General features: G+C 36.7%; 1 protein-coding gene across 1 annotated transcript in view; it reads left to right on the top strand.

Annotated features, from left to right (window-relative positions):
* Positions 1 to 23,035, top strand: part of TBC1D2 (TBC1 domain family member 2) — a 65,667-nt gene that overhangs the window by 24,002 nt on the left and 18,630 nt on the right. Inside the window, exons 5-9 of the mRNA XM_044657215.1 lie at positions 1,779 to 1,966; positions 10,234 to 10,620; positions 18,535 to 18,645; positions 20,464 to 20,651; positions 21,871 to 22,347. Coding sequence (XP_044513150.1) covers positions 1,779 to 1,966; positions 10,234 to 10,620; positions 18,535 to 18,645; positions 20,464 to 20,651; positions 21,871 to 22,347 — 1,351 coding nt within the window. The remainder of the gene's footprint in view (positions 1 to 1,778; positions 1,967 to 10,233; positions 10,621 to 18,534; positions 18,646 to 20,463; positions 20,652 to 21,870; positions 22,348 to 23,035) is intronic.

Here is a 23,035-nt window from a genome sequence, read left to right on the forward strand (position 1 = left end):
TCTCTATGGCTTTGTTTTACATGTCTATTTCTTACCTATTTTGGTTGCAAACAATACAACTCCTTTTATTTGATAGTGGGTCCAAGGGAACTCTCAATCAATCCATCAACAAGCAATTATGAAGTTGTCACTATATACTAGGCACTATACTAAGTGCTAGGAACACAAAAACATGAGCTGTCATGCACTTTTCAACGAACTCCCAATTTTCTTTGGTGGTTATGAGTGAAGAAACAGCTCTGGGATTTTTCTATCATAGTCTCCCAGGTTACTTTTAACCCTGTCCAAAAGTTTTTGGTGGTTTTAGTGATTATGAAGATTAATTAAATTCCTTTTTTTTTTGGATATTGTTAAGAAAAGGGTCAGTAGTACTCTCATGGGTGGGGTGGGGGGAAGGGGATATCTTTTTTAAAGATAAAGAGATGGACTAAATGGTTTTATGTATCTATTCCAGTCCAAGTATTTAATGACATATTAGTAAGAATGTGGATTCCTGAGACTCTTTAGTAGAGGTATGAGGGTTTGTTTTATTTTATTCATTCATTATTTATTTCTCATGAGGTTAGGTCTACCTATTTCTCCCAGACTGGAAGTGCAGCAGTCACTTTTGGTCCCCAACATTCTACTGAGGTGAGAAGCTTTGCCTCTGTTTCTGCCTTGAGTTTATTTACCCCTCTACATAGGGGTAAATATTGGTGTTCAGACTTAATGTGGACACCTGACTGGCTTTAGCCCTACTATAGCTCAAAACACCTAAGCACAAGCAATCCACCAGTCTCAGACTCACTGGTAGCAGGGATTAGAGGTGCGCACCACTGTGCCCAACAGGTTAGCTTCCTCGTATAACAAATTTAAGCCTCAAGTAAAGCTGAATCATCAGGGTAGGAGGGTGGGGTAGAAGGGAAATAAGGACTATGGAGGTTATTTAAGACCCTAGACCTCACAGAAAAAAACTCTGGATTCATTGCCTACATTATGGAAAAATCTCAACTCTTCCAGGATCTTAACAGTGTCTTTATAAAGCATTGATTCATTCGTTATCCTACTATCCAAGAGGAATTAGATTCATTTCTTTCTCAATCAAATCACTAGTATCCTTTTAGATATGTTCTCCCCAAATTGTGATGATTATGATTAGATAAATAACATTCATAATTATTATTAAAAGGAAGTCATTCATCATATACAGCTTTCTTACTCACTTGGCCTGAAAAGAGTTCTTCAGAGTGGTTGGCACATATAGTAGATTCTTAATAAATACTTGTGGATTGATCACCTAATTGATCATATACTTTTCCATTCCAAGAGATGTCAACAGCTGAAGTAGTGAAAGAACAGGAAGAATTCCTGCCAACTTACATGAAAGTGCTTGTCCTTGTGGCCAGAGAGCAGTTTAGGACTATGTTCTATTAAGATTGTGAAAGGAAGAAAGAATTTTCTAAGCAGTGTGTTCCCAGAATATCACTTTCTAGAAGAGAAAGAAGATTTCTTGGGCAATGCTATTTTGGGGAATAGCCTCAACAAGGAGCTTCCCTTTTAAGAAAAAAAGTTAAGCAAAACCAACCGAAAAATGATACTGTTTGACAAAGAATTCAACACTCTACATCCATAGTCTCTTAGTTGTCTAAGAAAGGAGGGAAGTACTTGTCCTCAGTTTCTTCTAAGTCCAAGATGGCCCCAATATTCTGTTGCCTTTTTGTTACCCCATAAAGTATTTTCTGCTTTGTAGTGTTACACTAAATAATATTACTAACTTCTAAATTTTCCCTCTTCAACAGGGAAAGAGACAGAGGAGTATTCAAAACAGAAGTCAGGTCTGACAGCAAATTTTATTCAAAAAGCCAAAAAGCAGAACAGTACCTTCCCTATCTTTGCTGAAGGTCTACGTGAAAAAAGTTTTCAGGATAAAATTGGGGTCCTTGAGCAACAGGTTCTGACACTTACAGAGGAATTAAAGTCTCAGAAGGTAAGTTGGCTCCATAAATGTCTTGGTATATTTGTAACCTTTTAGCTTTGTTACCAACAAACAGGTCCATTTCAACTATTTGGGGAGAAAAATCAATTCTTTTCCCTTGTATCTTTCTCCTTATAAAATTCTGTCCCTTCTCCTTATGTTGTTTAGACTTTTTCAGTTATGTCCAACTCTTTGTGACCCCACTAAAGATACTAGAGTAATTTATGATTTCCTTCTCCAAGGGAAGCAGGGTTAAGTGATTTGTCTGAGGTCAGATTTGAATTCAGATCTTCCTCACTCCAGGCCCAGCACACTATCCATAATAGCACCACCTAGCTGTCCCTATGCCTATTGAATTTCTACCCAACCTTTAAAACCTAACTCCAATGCAATCACTTCCATTAAGACATCCTTTTTTTCCCCCAGTTTATTCTGACCTTACTACTTGGACCCCACACAACTTTATTTTGTACCTTTATAATGTACTCATCTCTTGGAATGTTATAATAGTGCCATGTAGAATATTGTATAATAATGGTATCTCTGTTTTATGCCTGGAGGCTAGACATTAAGTTCCCAAAGGATAGTTACTGTTTTACTTCTGCTGCAAGATATCTTCTTTATCACATAGCAGAATGCTCTGTACAATGGGGACACTTAACAATGTGTGAATTAGTGAATGAAGGGGTATGTCATTCTAAATAAATTTCAAAATCTGAATTCTTGGATATTTGAAAAATAATGTATCATTAAAAATCTCAGGAATGTGTAATTAATCACTCAACAAGTGTTTATTAAGCACCAACTCTGGGCCAGGAACCGAGAGAAATGCTGAAAATACAAATGCATTGAACAAAACAATCCCTACTTGAAAAGAGATTAAATTCTAATGAAGGAGAACTTAATTTGAACAAGATTTAAAAATGCGTTGTCAAGGAGAGGTTCTTTTCAGGAACTGCTTTAATTAATAGCTTTATAACCTTATAGAAACCCTTGGTGCACCAGTATTTGGGATATTGCTTACAGCTCTGATCACCAAACTAAAAGAAAAGCATAACAGATCCAGGAAAGTTAAATTAAAATGGTCAGAGGAATCCTTATTATATTGGGATATTTTCATTATGAAAAAAGGGAAAGTAGAGTTATAATTGAAGCACATAAAATCACAAAGGTACAGGGAAGGATTTCTTCTACAAATCTTGGCATTTGAGAACTGAGGGCAGCTCCTTGAAAACTGAAAGAAGTAAATTTAAGACCAAAGAAATTTCTAAAAGGGGGATCAACAAATGATGTTTTTTTTCTAATTTTTGTAAATTTTACTTCTTAATGTTCCCATTACTACATATTCTCATTGTTAAATTTGAATATGTAATACTCATAGTGTCTACAAAATAATGGCGACCTCAGTTTACCTCAGATTTCTTCTTCCTGTCAGAGCCTTTCCTTAGAGCCTCAGTGTAGACTGAAGGTTCTCACAGCATCTGACAGTGGAACAATACTGATCTTTTCATTATAAAGCTAGCCTCAGTTGATTTTATATGTATCTGAAACAAAATATTTTGAACATGTGTTTATATTCAGTTTTTTTCTCACTACTTTTCACCTGCTACAGAGCAGGTAATAGATATATGGAAATTGTCTTCGAGAGAATGTATGGACTGAAGATAAAAATAGATCCACAGAGATCTTAGGTAAATTAATGGTGATTGTTTTATAGCATGTTAGGAAAGGAAAATTATATTCCCAACTTTGGGAATCTGACATTGTGGAAAACAACACAAATTTCATGCATATGCTAGACCAAATTCTGAGTAGTCAATGAGGCCCAACTCAACTTCACATTTGTGCTTGTATGTAAAAATTATTTGTAATTAGCATAGCATCCTTTTAGCGTAAATAGGTGCTTGTAAAATCCCTGAAATTTTTTCTCTTAACTAGGTAATAAGCATTCTCTCTGAAATCTCACTTCTATTATTTTTCTTAAATTCCTTTTTCATAGTTTATTCAAAAATTCGCCTCAATGCTAGCCCTGTCCAAATTGTCATTGTAGATTCCAACAATAATAGGGGCTCCAGCTTCGCCTGAGGGAAATCTGTCTGTCCCTCCAAAAGTATTCAGAGAGATCACTAATATAATAAGGAGTCACCTGCTTTCTATCCTGTACATAAGCAAGTAAATGCAAAGTGATTGGAGGGAGAATGGAATCACTAGCAATTGGGAAGAATGAGAAAAGCTGCTTTTAGGAGATGCCTGGCCCTTGTGAGCCTTGTGTAAGCAGGAATTCCAAAGGAGGAGAGGACTCCAAGAATAGGGAATGAGGGACAAAGACCCAGAGGCAAGAGATAAAATACTGAATAAGAAGAACAACAAGTAGACCATTTGGGTAGAACATAGAATACATGAGGGACAGTTAAATAAGACAAAAGACATGGTGCAAATCATAACCCCTTCTATATGTTTCTCTTTAAAAAATACTATTTGTTATATGAGATGACTCTGAGAAAAGGAGAGGGAGGCATACCAGGCAAAACTGGTGATTTAAAAAACAAAAAACTTATTTTTAAAGGTCCTATTTGTCAGGTGAGAATTAAGACTGAAGTGAAGAAAGCAGATGGGTGAAACAATGGATAGAGCACTGGGCCTAGAGTCAGTAAAGATCTGAGTTCTGATTCTACTTTAAACACTACTACTAGTTCTGTGAACCTGAGCAAGTCACAGCCCCTGCCTCAGTTTCCTTATATGTAAAATGAGGATATTATACCTACCTCCCAAGGTTGTTGTGAGGATAAAATGAGTTATTTGTAAAGTGCTTTGCAAACCTTTAGCATTATTGTTGCTATTATTATTATTGCTAGCATTGTCATCACCATGAAACTCTTTTTCTACCATTTCATGGGAAAGGAATACATAAATTAAGACCATTCTCTTAATGGTTTTTTTGTTTATGAAATATAAAATGGCTATGGTATCCAAACTAGTTTGGGAAGGAATTTGTAGTTTAGGAAACCAGTTAGTAGTGCTAGCAATAATTAGGTCAGAGGTAACAAAGACCTAACAGTCCTTGCCTGATTAAAATCTATCCCAAATTCAAATCTGCCAGACTTAGTACTTAATGTTGAATTAATCAGACAATTCACTAATCCATTAGTTACTATAGATATTTTTACTGGTAATGATGAAGAGGAACAGACTCATCTGCAGTCCATTGGGTACAAAGTTATTTTTTAATATGAATACTCAAGCCATCAAGAGAATAGAAATCATACCTGTTCCTGCCTTCCATCTGTCTAGGCATATGGAGAGCTATTGTGCCTTTGTTGGACATATGTTGATGGAAGGAAATAATTAAACCTCCCATGTACCCTGCCTAGAGAAAAACATGAATTAACATAAGGTTCAGGATATGGATCATTCAATAATAATGTAGCATCTGTTTAGGAAATATGATACAGTCTATCTTTTTCTTAGTTCCTTAGAACATTGACATAGTACTTTCAAAATCATGATTCAATTGCATACTCCTTCCACATATAGACAAATGAATCTCAGAATTTCTGGGAATGTATGTTACAGGAACTCTTTATATAGTATTTGCATCAGAAATGTTTGTTAGTGAATTTGTCATTTAATGTGGCGCTGGATATCCTGAATTCTATTATACAACTAATCTTTGTTCCTTTTTCCTTTTAATTTTAGTCTTTCTAATCAAGTAACTTGAAATGGTGTCAGTTGTTATCATACATAGAGATCTACATATCTGTATGATTTTATTTATATGATATTAGTTGGAGACAGCTAGGTGGTGTAGTGTATAGAACACAAGGGCTGGAGTCAGAATTTATCAGCAACATAGGCTATTTCTCCCAAGAGAAGATTCCTTCTGTGGCATCAGATATTACCTGCTTATTGTGTTTAGAGCAGGGGCTGTAAAAGTAATCAATTTCTGCCCATTCTTGCCACCAGGAACCCACAGATTTGCCTCTGCTAGTCTTATCCCATTTCTAGACATTACTAAAGGATCAAATATCTCTTCTGAAGAACTTCTTTTCCTCCCATATGATCTGGTTAGCAGTACTATTTTAGGATCTGCTGGAATTTTAATCACTGTCAGCATGCCAATGAAAAGAGTAATCCAGACAAACAGGTCCTTACAAAGCGTAATACCAGACATTCTTGGCCTGATTTTTTTGAGTTCAGAAGATTTTGAAGCTCTAGGGAAACTGTAGCTTAATCAGATTGCTTCAGTAACTAGGAAACTGTTTTCAGAATCAACACGTTACTGAGCCATACAAGATTAGAAAGCTGCCCTTCCCAGTTCCTGAATAATAATAGGTTCTCCAGAATTATACTTAAAGTATGAAACTTGACATTTTTGTTTGGTATAATTACTCTGATGTTAAGAAAAGAATGATGCTCCTAACTCTTAGAACCCTATATTCTTTTAGTCAAAGCTGTGTGGAAAATAATAACAATAAGTAAATTTATTTTTGCAGACTTGAGTTTTTAAAATACCTTCCAGGAATTATTTCATTTATTCCTCATATAACCATGGTAAGCAGTGCTACAAATAGCATTATCTTCATTACTCTTTGAAGACACTTGAGGCTCTTGAAGTGATGTTTTCTTCTCCCCTTTTAGAATGTTAACACTATAATAAGGACATAGTATGCAAAGTATTATAATTAAAAAATAAACTGGCAGAAATATACTTCCTTAGAGATTTTTATGATCAAAGAATCTTTAAGGTTGATTTGAGTCTTACACATTACCATGTTGGGACTGGAATGTTTCTGTGTTAATGTTAAGTAAAGGAGAGAATGCTGGAGTGTAAATCAAGAAAGACCACAGTTCAAATTCTGCCTGTGAAGCTAAATGTGTCACTGGGCTAGTCAATTAATCTTTCTGAGCCTTAGTTTCTTTGCTTTGAAAATGAGGATAATGCTATTTGTAGTATCTTCTTCCCGTGGTTACGAGAGGAATAAATGAAATAATGCCTGGAAAGGATTTTGAAAACTTAAGCTGAAGGAATTAAAAGGGTGCTTTTTTTTCTTTGTCATGGTTTTGAATGGGGAATAGGGGTGAGAAGGCTACAGTAATGATACCCAGAAAAAGAGCAGCATTGAAACATTTTTTAATGCCTAAGAAGAGAACAGAATGAAGTTCATAAGGAAGCACAAGCAAGAACAGTTTTGAAAGTAATTTGTTAATTATTCAGTCATTTTTCAGTTGTGTCTGACACTTCATGACTCTTTTGGGGATTTTCTTTGAAAAGAATGATTTGCCATTTTCTTCTCCATTTGAAAAGAATACATAGAACTTACATACTTTTTTTTTTAACCTTCATCTTCTGTCTTAGAACCAATACCGTGTAAGGGCTGGGCAGTGGGAGTTGAGTGGCTTGCCTAGGGTCACACAGCTAGAAAGTATCTAGGGCCAGATTTGAACCTAGGGACCTCCCATCTATAGACTTGACACTCAATCCACTGAGCCATTGACCTTTATATACTTCTTTTATAAAGCAATCATGAAGTGAAAATTCACAGTACCATATAGAAACTTGTAATTATGGCCATATGAAAATTCTCCTTTTTTGATAAGTTCAGGATTTTAAAGTTTTTAAAAGATATAACCTATTTTTAAATTAATATGGTAAAATTTAAATTAAATTAAGTAACTGGTTAGAAATTCTTCCAGGACTATACAGTTTTAGAGATTTAATGGCCTAGACCTAGAAAAGTTTATTTGGTATATTCAATGGTTAGGCTTCATAGTGAGAGCTGGGGGGAAATTACCTTTACCTGAACAAACTAGAAATCCTACCTGGCTAGAAAATAAAAGGAAGGAAGCAGATATATCTAACCTGACAATTTTTAATGAAACTTTGATTAGATTGGTTAACTTTCATTTAAACTAAATTAATTTAACTTTACAAGATGTTTAAAGATATGTACACTATCTTCAGGAACTTATATTCTAATTGGAGAAATAAGGATAGGGACAAGTTAGAGTAGACCAATGACTTCATTCATAAAGGGAACTCTCAGATGAGGAAACTCCCACACCTTTTCTTCACTTTGTTTTTAGTCTAAGAAAGTTGCCTATAACACCAAGAGATAGGCCTTAAAACCCTTAAAGACAATATGTGTCAAAGTTGGCCCTTAAATCCTTATATACACTTGTCTTAATCCAGCTCTCTCCACTCTACCACAGCCAAAAAAAATAATAAAAAGTAGCATATGCTAAATGCCAAATAAATAGTACAGAAATTCATGCTTTAGAAATTCAGAAGAAGTTACTATTACTGTGGACTGGGGTACTTAAGAGAGGGCTTCATGCAGGAGGTAAAGCTTAATCTGGAACCTAAAGATGAATGAGTTTTGGACAGCATGACAGTGGGCATTCCAATCAAGAGAAACATGAGAAAAAACATGAATTTTTATGTTTGGGAATGGAAAGAGGCATGAATAACCCTTCTGAACCCTTTGTTGTTCACTGAGACACTCAAGAATTTGGTACTCTTTTTAATGTAAATTTGTATATTTTTACTTATGAATGTTCATATATAGGGGCATCTAGGTGGCACAGTGGATATAGAGTGCTGAGCCTGGAATCAGAAAGATTCATGTTCCTGAGCTCAAATCTGGTCTCAGATACTTACCAACTATGTGACTCTGGGAAGTCATTTAACCTTGTTTGCCTCTGTTTCCTCATCTGTCAAATGATCTGGAGAAGGAAATAGCAAACAACTCCAGTATCCTTGCCAAGAAAACCCCAAATAGGGTCACAAAGAGTCCAGCAAGACTAAAACAACTGAACAACAACAAATATTTTGTTTGTATTGTGTGTGTAGTCAATAATACTATCTCTATTTTTCCTGCCATTTCATCATTGTTAACTAGTTCAGTTAGTTATTTCTCTTTCACTAACTAACTACCTATTCAGTCCTGAGTGAGCCACATTATTTTCGATGGACTGTTTAATTTGTAAAATGCAGGGGTCGAACTAAGTGATCTCTGTAGTCCCATCTAGCTCTGAAATCCTACGACTATGACTTGAGTAGTCATCTAGCTCATTTCCTTCACTAGATATGGATTCAAACTAACTGCAAATGATATTAAAGAAACAGGAGAAATATTCACTGATCAGAAAGTACTAGCAAGAAAGTGGAGGGAAAGTGGAACTTTAGTAGGAAAAACTGAATCCTCCAATTACACTGTAAAGTCCTTGAGAACAGAGACTGTTTTTCTTTTTCCATGTACCCAGCACTCATTGTAAGGTACTTAATATAGGATTGTTGACTTATTTTTTAAAAACATATTAGCTGCTGGCTAGATATCTCTATTTTTTATTTTTAATTATGAGTGAGATTCCTCATGAAATGACTAACTGCTGATTGAAATTAGACATTTCAGAAATGGACTTGAGCAAAGGGGAGAAAAAATAAGGACTTGGTTAAGTAGGATTGCAGAACAAGGTGGGAACTGGATTAACAAGACAAGACAAGAGTCTGGTTACTATATGAGGTTCAGATTCTGAGCAAAACTAGAATTAAGACAGACTAGATACCGATCTCCTGAGCAACTGGTTTAGAACACCTTATGGTCCCTGTGCAGCTCCAATTTAAAAAAAAAATTATTTGTTACATTAAAATATCCAGTTAATTTGATTCTTCCTCTCCTCCCATTAGAAAAAGCATCACATGACCAAAAGATATATGAATACATAAATCTATTTCTTACTTAATTCTGTTTATCAGTTCTTTCTCTGGAGGAGGACATACTCAAGTCATTCTTCAAACTATATTTCTGTTGCTGTATATAATGTTCTCTTTGTTCTGCTCATTTCACTCTTTGTAAATTCATGTAGATCTTTCCAGATTTTTCCAAAATTAACCTGTTCATTATTTCTTACCATGTAGTGCAATTCCTTCACAATCATATGCCACAACTTGTGTGGCCATTCCCCAATTGTTAGGCATCCCTTCATTTTCTAGGTCTTTGAATCATAAAGAGAGTTGTTATAAACATTTTAGAATATATAGGTTCTTTTCCTTTTCCTCAGGTCACCTTAAGAAATAAACCTAATAGTGGCATTGCTGGATCAAAAAGTCTATACAGTTTTGTAACTCTGAGAATAATTCTAGGATTTCTCTAATTTTGTTTTGATACTCCCCACCAGGCAAGCATACCATGTCTGGATTTTGTGTATATAGTTATAATGGGAGGGGATTGATAAGATAAGATTTGATTTGGTTTGTTTTCTTTTACCTCCCCCCCCAGGAACTTGTGAAGATTCTCCATAAAGCCCTTGAAGCAGCCCAACAGGAAAAGCGGACATGTAGCACCTACCTCACAGCCACTGAAGATAAAGATCGCCTAGAGCTAATTCGACACAAGGTGAGACAAATTGCTGAACTTGGAAAGCGTATAGAAAGCCTCCAACAAGACAAAAAGACCCTTGAGCAGACTCTGGGCCTGAGAGAGGAGCACATTAAGGAACTAGAACAGCATGTGCAACTGTTAATGGACAAGAACCACGCCAAGCAGCAGGTCATCTTCAAGCTCACAGAGAAAGTTACCAAGGATTTCATAGACCCACCAAAGGCAGCAGATGAACTTGACTCTGGCACCTTTCTGAATCCCTATGAAAAGATTGAGCATTTGAAGGTATGTAGAACTCTATTGCCTTATATAACCCAGCTATAAGTGTCTGCAGTGTCTCCCAACCTGAAATTTCTATTTACCTCATTTGTTTGTTCACTGACCAAAGACACAATATTTTTGGATTTTCTTGGACTATAAATTAAATACAATAAAACCTCAACTATTTCTATTTCTTAGAGATTGAGTTATTCTAAATATCTGGGCTTTTCAAGTGGTTAAGGACCTTTTCTTTAAATGTAGAAACTTTCTTATTAACTTTTTAAAAACTCTTTCTCAATCTACTATTTCCCTGCCTTCTTAGCATATACATGGAACTTATAGAATATACTGTACAGATTTTAAATATTTTTCCTTAACGATATGACAATTGTGAACCTCAATTATCATAACATGTGATAAAGATGGCCTTAATATTATCTTTTCCTTGTGTATAGGGTGTCCCAAAAGTTCTAGGGCAGTTTTAAAAGACTTAATAACTCAGAACTGCCTTAGGACTTTATGGATACCCCTTTATAATGAATGTTTTCCCAGGCTGCTAAATTCTCTTGGGTGGTAATAGTCATGTTGAATTGATGCACTTTGGGGCTCACTTTTTACCCTTGAATGGAAAGAGTTTGAGAGAAGGAAGGTTAATATGAAAGGAAGTTTATTAATATTAGAAATGGATCCCACAAGACAAAATGACAAGAGAAGACAGAGCAGCATTGGAGGGGAAGAGCTGAGGTGGATGATGATGAGAAAGCAGAAAGTGGTAACAGCTAGGAAAGGGGAGTTTTTGCCTAGGAAGATGATGATTGAATCACATGGATAAGGTAGAAGGAAGTGTGGGTTACTAGCAGAGTATCATTTGACTGGAACTCCCACCCTTCAGGGTCTCATGATACTAGTGTGTAGCATCATTCTCTCAAACTCTTAAGGAAGAAGGGAAATTAGATTAGATTTCTAAATTGGCAAATACTGGGTGATTGGGTGTATAGGGACCTGAGTACACTCAGCATCAGTTCCTCAGTCACTGCAGTAACACCCTCCCAGAGTCTGCACAAGATCCAAGAACTTTCTACCTCCTGAATTCAGTGAAGAGCCTAGGGAGTAGATGCTAGGTCAAGAGACTTACTTTCCGAAGATACCCCTGCCTGCTTGGATGCTTGCTGGTAATAGAGGATGTTGTAAGAATGAATGAGGTCCAGTAGGTATAGTTTCTAGACCCATGACAGTATATTCCATGAGGAAGAAGACTTCATACTAATCCCCAACCAAGCAAAAACAACATAATAGTTCCCAGAACTTGGGAAAAGAACAGCGTGATGTGGGGGAAGGTACAACTGACCTCGGAATTATGGGACCTGAATTCAAATTTTACCTCTATATCCCTGCCACAAGATTACCCATATGCAGGGTTGTTGTTGTTTAGTCATTTTGAATCATGTCTGACTTTATGGCCCCATTTGGAGTTTTGTTGGCAAAGATATTAGAGTAGTTTGCCATTTCCGTCTCTAGCTCATTTCACAAATGAGGAAACTAACTTGCCCAGGGTCACACAGCTGAATCCAGGTTTGAACTTGGACCCTCCTGGCTCTAGTGCTGGTACTCTATCCATTGTACTACCTAGCTACCCCATCCCCAACTCCACTCTGCCCCACCATATGTAGGAATGTACTTGTAGATGTTTACAACTGACCTAGGGAGGAGAAGAGGACTATACACAACACACTTTAAATTTAATCTGGATTTTTAACATTTTCTCCATCACTTTCAAGTCTAAGCTATGAACCAAACAATAAACAAGTGCTGGTTTGTAGTGAGGAATTTATTTCCAAGGCATAAATGCGCACACTGAAAGTTTAGCAATTGACTCTTGTAAGCTGTTCCTAGCTTATTCCAGCACACTCCTACCTTAACGGCCTTAGGAAAGTCACCCAGCCTTCCTGGCCTTACTTTCCTAGTCTATAAAATGAGGAAGTTGAATGAGATGAACCTGGAGCTTTGATCTTTTCAGCTTTCAAGCAATGGCTACTTGTTGGGCTTGTTCAAGAGTGAGGTTAGATTATTGTCTGATTATCCCTTTCTACTCAGATTCTATAAGCTGTGGTTTCTGGTTCCCACCTGTGGTTATGCTAGTTACCATTATATATGATTATCATCATGTTATCACTCCAGTGCTGATCTCTTCCCTCTGTTTTTCTTCTTTCTTATCCTTTCTGTTTCCTGTCACTTCTCCTGTGCTTCTCAGCTGTCATGTAAGAAGTCTGGCTTTTTATAGACATCAGCAGCCAATCAGAATACTCCTTTCCTTCTGCACAGAAAACCAGCCAGTCACAAATGCATCAGGTATAATAATTTAGGTCTTCAAGTCTCTGTTAAGTTTTCTTCAAAATTCTCTAGAATTGCCTCTTAGCTACTTAACAAGATTTTTTCTTTGGTGGGGAGGGTTGTTAGGGAAAGGAGGGAGGGAGGGGAAACTAGTATAGAAAGCCAAGAATTCCAAGGATGTTGATCTTTAATTATTCAAAATTTTGCTACTCTGAATAAAACAATGCAGGTAAAGAAGAATCCAATAGCTGCTATTGTGGGAAATGAGGTGAGACAGTATAAAGCTTTTTCTTTTTTCTTTTTTTTTAATTTTAAACCCTTAACTTCTGTGTATTGACTTATAGGTGGAAGAGTGGTAAGGGTGGGCAATGGGGTCAAGTGACTTGCCCAGGGTCACACAGCTGGGAAGTGTCTGAGGCCGGATTTGAACCTAGGACCTCCCGTCTCTAAGCCTGGCTCTCAATCCACTGAGCTACCCAGCTGCCCCCAGTATAAAGCTTTTTAAAAAACAGAGACCTCAGGAAGAGAGAGGAAAACATCTGGGGAAGCACATGGGATGGGGTAGAAGAGAGAAAGGCATGAAGATGATCCTAGGAGACTTCTAGGGAGCCTAACCTGATTATGAAGTAGACCGTTTAATAATTAGGTAAGGCATTGCAAATTAGGGCTTAAAGTTAGGGTTAGAAAATATGCCATTTTTCAGACTTTTAATCCTTTATTGTAGCATATAGCCATGAAAGGGCTCCAGATGTCTGAACTTAGTTAAGTATCCACCTCTGCTTTGAGTGAGGACACCTAGTTTGGCAAAATCCTCTCTTCCTTTGGCTGTTGGAGTTGGCATTTTGAAAGTAACCAACTAACCTGCTCAAGCTCCACCTCCGGGATCTGTGGAAAATAATTGAAGGAAATTTGTATAGGAAGGCTTTGTATAGGATCTAGAATACTTCTCTCTCTCTGCACCCCCTCCCATTTATTCATTTATTCATCCACTAAACAAACATTTGTTAAACACTTAGTATATGCAGAATAATGTGGGCATCTCAGTTTTCTGTCCTGCTGGGCCTTGCTTGTAGCTTTGTCTGATTCCTAGGTCTGTCTCTTCCCTCCCCACGTTTCTCACCATGAAGAATACTAATGGTAGGGGGGAGTAGTCAAAGTGGCAAGTTTCTCATGAGCCTCACCTTCACTCTAATCCCTTCACTATCTTACATCCTTATTTCCCCAAAATTATGTTTCTACTCCTTCAGGTTGTATAGTCTACTAGAGCAAGAAAAACATTATTATTTATGCTGCATATAATGAAAACAGTTAGCAAACTAGTTCTGGTTAATGAGATACCAACACCATGACACTTCAGTTCATGGCTACTAGTGCTGATTGTTGTTATTGTGTCTTGAATTGCCATTTAAAGACCTAGAATCAAAGATCCTATACAAATATTATCCAAGCTCCAGGCTTACTTAGCCTTGTAAAAACCTGACACGATCATAGTGTGTTGTACTTGTATAGTAAATGTACTTTATTGTAGTTTGGTGCCTCAAACAAATCTGTTGGTTAGCATCAGGATGGAGTTTCAGTAGACATCAGCATTTGGAGAGCTCAGTATTTTTTAGCCATTTCAGATTCTTAAACTCTTTGAAATTATACTCATCAGAAAATTTGAAGTGAAACCTTTTTCCAGTAGTGAAACTTGTGGTAGAACCTTTCTAACAACATAGGTTTTCATAACTTAAAGTGACTTAAAATAGATTTTAAGTTCAGAAGTAAAGCCTGATATATTAGAATATATTAGAAGTAAATAGAAGTAAAACATAAAATATATTATAGAGTATGAAAAATTTCTCTTAGTCTTCCATATACTTGAAGCTAAAATACAGTATCTATTTTATTTCATTATCATTTTTATCTATCCTGTTACATTATTTACTAAGCATATGTTTCATTTTATTCCAGCAACCTCAAATTTTATGTTAAGAATAGGCTGAACTGTCTCCTTGCCCAGGGTCACAAAGCTAAGAAGTGTCTAAGGCCAGATTTGAACCCAGGACCTCTGGCTCAATCCACTGAGCCACTCAGCTGCCCCCGTCCCACTATTTTCAAAAGTCTTAGTATGGGTATTCTCTTACTTCTAGAGACATTCTCTTTGACAGTAGGCAATAACCATATGTCACTGCTTCTCCTGAGATACTATATAGGTAAAGACATCCTTATAGGAAAGTGAGGACTACATTGTGATCTGATTTCAGGATACTGAGAAAACCTCCCAAAAAAATTATCCCCCACCTACAATTGATGGCTGAAATCTCACTGCTCAGAGCTTCATTTTTTACATTAAGCTTTTGATTCCTTTTAAAAAGCAAATAACTTCTGATAGGTGTAATATTTGCCATCATTTGATTATGTAAGTCTAACTTCTCAGACTCTTTTTTTCCTCTTAAGCACCATACCTACAGCCTTAATATGATAAAAAAGAGAACATTTTAAAAGAATTACCCTGGGTCCTGTCCTTGGCCCTGGACAGTTGAACATATCAGTGGCTTGGGTGACAGAGATGGCAAGCTTATCAGTTTTACAATTAACACAAAGGTGGTAAAGAGAGCTAACAGGTTGGATGGTAGTCAAGATCTAGAAGGATCACAACAGCCTACAAGTATGAAATCCTACAGTTAAAAAAAAACATTGCCTGAGTACAGGTTGTATCTCTCAATAATAATTCAGGTGAAAAAGATCTAGAGCAGTGATTCCCAAAGTGGGCGCTACCACCCCCTGGTGGGTGCTGCAGCAATCGAGGGTAGCAGTGATGGCCACACTTTTTTTGTATTACATTCTATTCTGAGTTCAATAAATAGTTTCACAATTTCTAGGGGGCTCTAAGTAATATTTTTTCTGGAAAGGGGGCGGTAGGCCAAAAAAGTGTGGGATCCATGATCTACATGCTACATTCCTCCACTACCCTGGTCAGAACTTATCTGAAATACTGTGTTTTGGGAAATATGGTTAATTTGTGAAAAGGACAAACTAGGGTATACTTAGAAATCAGTGATCAAACTGATGAAGGGGGTGGAAACATTAATAAATCAGTCAGAAAGTTTTGGGGTTTTCTTAAGTATTTACTTCATGGCAGACACTGTGCAACAAGGGATATGAGTACAAAGAATAAGTCAATTCTCTACTCACAAGGAGGTTATATTTTAAAAGGAGAAACAAGCACACATAGAAATACATACAGGCTAAGTACAAAGTGACTAAATACAAATATATACAAAGTAGTTAGATAGAAAGTATTTAGGGAGGGAGGGCACAAGTTGGAAGGATCATGGAAGGTTTCTTGTAGAAGGAAGGGACTTGAGCTTTTAGAAGATTTACAGGTTATATAGGACCAAAATCACTAGATAGATATTTTTTTATTTTTATTTTGAATATTTTCCCATAGTTACATATTTCATTTCTTTCCCTCTCCCCAAAGCCCCACTTTGCCCCACCTTAGCCTATACACAATTCCACTGGGTTTTACATTTATCATTTATCAAGACCTAATTCCATATTACTGATAGTTGGACTAGAGTTATCATTTAGTGTCTACATCCCCTATAATATCCCCATCAGCCCATGTGTTCAAGCAGTTGTTTTTCTTCTGTGTTTCTCCTCCCTCTGAATGTTGCTAGTGTTCTTTCTCATAAGTCCCTCAGCCTTGCTCTGGATCCTTGCATTGCTGCTAGTAAAGAAGTTCGTTATATTCGATTGTACCACATTATATCAGTCTCTGTGTACAATGTTCTTTTGGCTCTGCTCCTTTCACTCTGCATCAATTCCTGGAGGTCATTCCAGTTCACAGGGAATTCCTCCAGTTCTTTATTCCTTTGAGCACAATAGTATTCCATCACCAACAGATACCACAGTTTGTTTAGCCATTGCCCAGTTGAAAGGCATACTCTCATTTTCCAATTTTTTGCCATCACAAAGAGCACAGCTGTAAATACTTTTGTACAAATATTTTTCCTTATTATCTCTTTGAGGTATTATCCAAGCTTACTGGATAAATATTGCAGAAAGAGAGATATAGGTTTAATTTTTAATAAAGCTTCCCAACTAGAAGATGGGTGGGCCAGCTCCAGAGATAATGAATTCCCTGACACTGCAGTTCTTTTGTTTAGTTTTTTTAATTGCTTTTTTTTACTCTTAATAAGCATAAAATAAAATGAGTATTCCATATTCAAAGTGAAACAGAAAAATGCATTTCTTTCTTTTCTTTTTTTTTTTGGCAACCTTATCATTAGCACTACTCTCTTCCACCCAATTGGAAAAACAAAAACAAAAGTTTTGTAATAAATAGACTTAGTCAATCAAAACAAATGACCACATTGGTTGTGTTTTAAAAAAAACCCTATGTCTTATTCTGCACCTGGAGTCCATCATTTCACTGTCAAGAGGAAGATAGCCTGCTTCATCATTAGCATTCAAGAATCATGGTTACTCATCCATCAGAATTTATTCTTTCAAATTTGTTTGTCTTTATAGTAATGTTGTTATTGTACTAATTGTTTCCCCGGTTCTGTTTATTTCATATTGTATCAGTTCATGTAAGTCTTTCTAGGTTTCTCTCCACCCATCCCATTCATCATTTCTTAGAGCATTCATATGTCATAATTTGTTCAGCCATTACCCATTTGATGGGTACTCCCTTAGTTTCTAGTTCTTTGCCACAATAAACAGAACTACTCTGCATGTTTTTTGAACACATGAATCATTTCCTTCTTTTAGGGATACTCTTTGAGGTATAGACACAGATGTAGAAGAGATTCCTCTTCTAAATAGCTTGGACTAAATTACTTCAAAGCTCCCTTCCAGCTCTGGGATTCAGATTTGTGATTTGAATAGTCCAGCTTACTAGACTTTCCTCAGGTGTGGGAAACTGAATTAAAGTAGGAATAATAGCATACAATCCAGTAAATTGATGGGTCTTTTCTGTGAAAACATAAGAAGAAGGTAGTATGTCAATCAGTTAACTAGCATTTATTGTATCTACTGCATGCCAGGCACTATGTAAACTCTAGAAATACAAAGAAAGGCAAAAAAGAGACCTTGCTTTCAAGAAACTTGCAGTTTCTTGAATAGGAGTAGAAAAGTAGTAGAAAATGTAGTAGAACGAATTTTGTCAGAGAATCTGAATTCAAATTGGTTTTGTCACAGTCTATAATATAATTTTGAACAATTCACTAATCTCTTTAGTCTTCAGTTTCCTTTTTTATGAAATTAGGGGATTGAATTAAATGACAGCTATAGTCTCTTCTAACACTAATTCAGTGAGTAAGTTATTCCACACTTTAGAACAATATTTATAGAAATACATCAGAGAAAGGTGGGGGCTAAAAGGCAGAGGAAAACAATTATCTCATAATTGGGGGCAGCAAAAAATCTAGGGCCTAGAATAGTGGTGAAAATGTTTGGGGCCTCATCTACATAAAAAATAATGCTGAACTAGGGAAGTAGGAATTTATTTTAAAGGCAACAAACCTTTAAAAAGTTGGGATATGGGATCAGAGTTTGATTGCCCTTGTGCTTGGTAGATATTTACAGTATTAAATAGCCAAACACTTTTCCTTTCAGGATGACATAGAAGCCTATAGAACCCAGAACCGATTCCTAAACTCTGAAATACACCAGGTCACAAAGATTTGGAGAAATGCTGCCGAGAAAGAAAAAGTCCTTTTGATGAAGGTAAGAATAGCATAATCCTACAGGCATTTCTGGTTATCCTTTTAGCCTAAGAATGTATCTCTGTTCCCTCTGTAATAACCTTTCCTTCTTCCTTGCTTTCCAAACCACCTTGCACAGTTTGCTTTCATTCTCTGTTCCATTGCTACAGCTTTCTCTTTAAGTTCTTGTATTGTCGGTCACTCCTTCCAAACACTTATTCAGCATCTGCTATGTGCCAGACTGTGCTGGGCACTGGAGATACAATCACTACTATTGAGGAGCTTACCTTCTATCAGGGAAACAATCATGTACACCCATAAATAGATAACAGGAAAAAAATGCAAAGCCAAAAATACAAGATAGCCAGAAAGATGGACACTAGAAAGATTGGAGGAATGGAGTATAGAAATGAATTTGTTAATTACAGAATCAAGATTGGGAAACAAGGAAAGTGAATTCAGAGGAGTGGCAGTAGCCTGAGAACATTCTGGGGAATTGAAGGATAAAACATTGCATTTAGGGGGAAATAGATTTAGGAGGATTTCGGTATAGAAAAATATTTCATTACTATTAGTAATGTATGATCAGATGGAGGAATGTCAGTTTGGTTTTTTTTTTTTAATTAAGGAAGTGGATCACTTATGGGTAATGTTGAAATCCAGGATGTGACTATTCCTATGCATGATTGAAATGGAGTGGAGAAGTAAGTCATAAGATTTGAGGAAATTGAGGAACTGAGAGGTGAGGATGAATGGAAGCAACAACATGAATGTAAAAATCTCCTAGGTGAGGTCAGGAGTTGAGCTAAAAAGATAGTGAGCCAAGAGCTAAAGTCCTTGAAAAAGGAGGGAAAATCACTTGGATGCCATGATCTATATAGAATGAAAAAAATTTTAATAGTTTTTTACAGATATCTTTTGTTTTTACATCACCTTGATATAAATTTTAATGACATTTTTAATTAAAAATTTAATTGTCAGAACAGGGCTTCAGTGATAGCAGTTGAAGGCAGTCCAGGAAATGTGAAGTCCAGGAATTAAACTGCAGAGGGCCACTATTGCCTCCATGGTCAAATATAAAAATCTTCTGTTTGGCTTTTAAAACCCTCTCACCTTTCCAGACTTCTTATACTTTACTCTGCAATCTATTGATATTAGCCTCCTTGCTGTTCCTTTCATATGGTACTCCCCTTCATTCTGAGCATTTTCATTAGCTTCTCCCCTTGCCTGGAATTCTTTCCTTTTTCATCTCTACCTCCTGGCTTCCTTGGCTCCCTTCAAGACTCGGTTCAAATTCCACCTTCTGCAAAAAGCCTTTCCCAGTCTCCCTTAATGCTTCCTTCTGTGATTATCTCCTACTTACATCATATATATTTGCCTTGTTTGTAAATAATTGTTTGCCTCTTGTTTCTCCATTAGATTTTGAGGTCCTTCAGGGCAAGGACTGCTTCTTTCTTTTTATAAGCACTTTGTGCTTTTTTATTTAACTTTAGTGAAGGTAATCAAGATATAACAATATTTAAATGTGTGTTATGGCTTTGTAAGTTGTCATCCAAATGAGTAATTTAAAGAAATTAATTTTTTGTGAATGGGAAATTCATAGAGTTTGTTAGACTCTGCCTAACAAATCCAGAGAAAACTAGAAATATAGTTGATGAGAAATTGTCAGATGATTAGTTTAGAAAGTTGATAACTCGGACTACTATTAGAACACATGTTTAACATGATACTGGAGTAGCGAGTTAGTAAGAAAACTGCTCGAGATTTGCAGTTACCTATTTCAAGTACAATACCCCTGACCTTCATAGTGCACAATATCCTTTGTCACATTCTCCTCCAGTGTGCTTATCTTCAAGCAAAGAATTGCCAAATTGAAAGCAAATACCTCACTGTGTTGCGAAAACTACAAGACACGTTGCCCACTGAGGACAGCGAATATGGGGAGATGTTAAAAAAACTGATTCATGAAGCTCTACAATGGGATGTAAAGGAGGGAGCATCAGACTCCATGAAATTAAATCCTGTCAGGTGAGAAGGTCTTCCTTCAAGGAATATATACTCTTCTACTGCCTGTCTTCATATCTCAGAAATACCTTTGGTCCTTTACTGACTAATTCTACACAACAGATCAGGCAAATTTCCCACCCCATGACCCAAGATAGACTTTGACAAAGGCAGTATTTTTAGTGGATGAATCTAGGAAGTTGGTTCTTTTATATGAGAGAGCTCCTTAGCTTCTGTCTAGGAAATTAAACTGGAAGAAATGGAAGTAGAAGAGCCAGAGGAGTTATTGTTAAGAGATGGATTAAGGATAGAACTTGACAAAGAGCTGATATTAGCCACTGTCCTTCCTTGCCTCAAGCCTCAAGCAGACTGACACTAGAATTGTAATTAATATGACCAGAAGTATGATCAATGGTTAGCTGACTCAGGGCTAAAATAAATTCAAGAATTTCCCTGCAAATCATTTTTGGTTTCCCAGGGATGAACAAAAATTTATTGGACATAGCTAGTAGATATTCACATTGTAGAGTACATGTTCATTGTTAAAGACAGGCCTGGTCTCCGATTTAAATGTTAGCCAGGATCAGGATCCTGGTCTTTTCCGTAAGCCCTGATCTGGCAATGATCTGGCAACACCGCATGTAGGGAGCCAGTGAGGTGTAGTGGAAAGGACCCCGGCTTTGGACTGTGAGCTCCATCCTGATGCTTCCTTCCGCTCCTTGACTCTGAGTTTTCTCATCTGTAAAATGAAAAGGTTGGACTCTAGGGTATAGGCAGTAAAAGAGCTATACATAGACTATGATCGTAGTAGGTTGAGATAGGATCACATGTAAACCCAAAGAACTGTAGACCTAAAAGCAACCTTAGAATGCAGAATGCTGAGTATTAAAGATGGAAGGGACTATAGAATGTCACAACTGGAGAGATCTTTCAAGATCATCTCATCCAACCCATTCATTTTAAAGAGGAAAAAATTAAAGCTGCATAACCTTTAGAGATTAATACCATAGGCATAGGCAATTAATAAATGCATTGTTCTTTCAGTCCAACCTTCAAAATAAGCTTGGATATGGAAGTAGAACTGGTTGCCAAAAGCTGTAAAAAATGAGTTAAAGGTCTTTATTCTTAGTCTTTTGAATATGTGAATACAGCCTTACGTGTGTATATGTTTGTGTGTCTGTATATATACACACATGTATATATACAGACACAATACACTGTTAACTTTCTATCTTCTCAACAGTGAATATGATGACTACGGATTCATGACTGTCCCTGATTATGAAGTTGAGGACTTAAAACTTCTGGCAAAAATCCAAGCCCTAGAAATAAGATCTAATAATCTCTTGAATCATGAGGCAGTAGAGAAACCACTCCGTGAGAAATGGAATAGTATTGGGGAACTTGTGCCTTCTGCAGACCTGAAGCATCTGATCCGGAGTGGCATCCCCGCTGAGCACCGCCAGAGGGTCTGGAAGTGGATGATAAGCCTCCGAGTCAAACCTATCCAAGCACCCAATCATTATGACTCACTGCTCAGAAAGTGTGAAACCATGGAGCACCCAGCCTTTCGGCAGATTGAGCTAGACTTAAATCGAACCTTAACTAACAATAAGCACTTTACAAACCCCACTTCTAAATTTATCTCCAAACTCCGAAGAGTACTACTTGCATTCTCCTGGCAGAACCCTACCATTGGCTATTGTCAAGGGCTGAACAGGTAAGCCTATTTGCCCATAAACATTGGTAAGCCCCAAAACACACAGCTGTGTTGAGTTATACTACTTAGTGCCTTGGGTCATAAGAATGTGAAAAATCAATCTTCATCTTCCATCTTAGAATCAATGCTGTGCATTAGTTCTAAAGCAGAAGAGCAGTCAGGTCTAGGCAATGAGGGTTAAGTGACTTGTTCAGGGTCACACAGCTAGGAAGTGTTTGGGGTCAAATTTGAATCCAGGACTTTCCATCTCCAAGCCTGGCTCTTTATCCTCTCTGCCACTTAGCTGGCCCCTAAAAATTAACAAATATCTTTAATAGGAACTCTGAATTGATAGTTATTTGAGGACCCTCTCTGTCTCTAGTTCTTGGTATCTTTTGTATGACTCAGGACTACCTCTGATTATCTCAAGGAAATCTGTGAAATTTTTCTCCAAACAGAATTAGCTTAAAATCACTCATTTTAAAATTTAGTATACCATCCAAGAATTTTCAGAAGAAAGATGCCATCATGCAGTCAAACAAGAAATAAAAGGATAATATCATTCCCAAAGTTCATCACTATACTAGATATTTGAGTAATTTTTTTCATGGTATATGCTTCAAGGAAGCAAAGTACAATGATGAGTGATCTTTGTTTTATAACCTAAGAAAACAGTTACCTAAGGGTTCAGGAAGACATGCTAAGCTAA

Source organism: Gracilinanus agilis, chromosome 1 (genome assembly GCF_016433145.1).
Source record: "Gracilinanus agilis isolate LMUSP501 chromosome 1, AgileGrace, whole genome shotgun sequence".
Lineage (NCBI taxonomy): Eukaryota > Metazoa > Chordata > Mammalia > Didelphimorphia > Didelphidae > Gracilinanus > Gracilinanus agilis.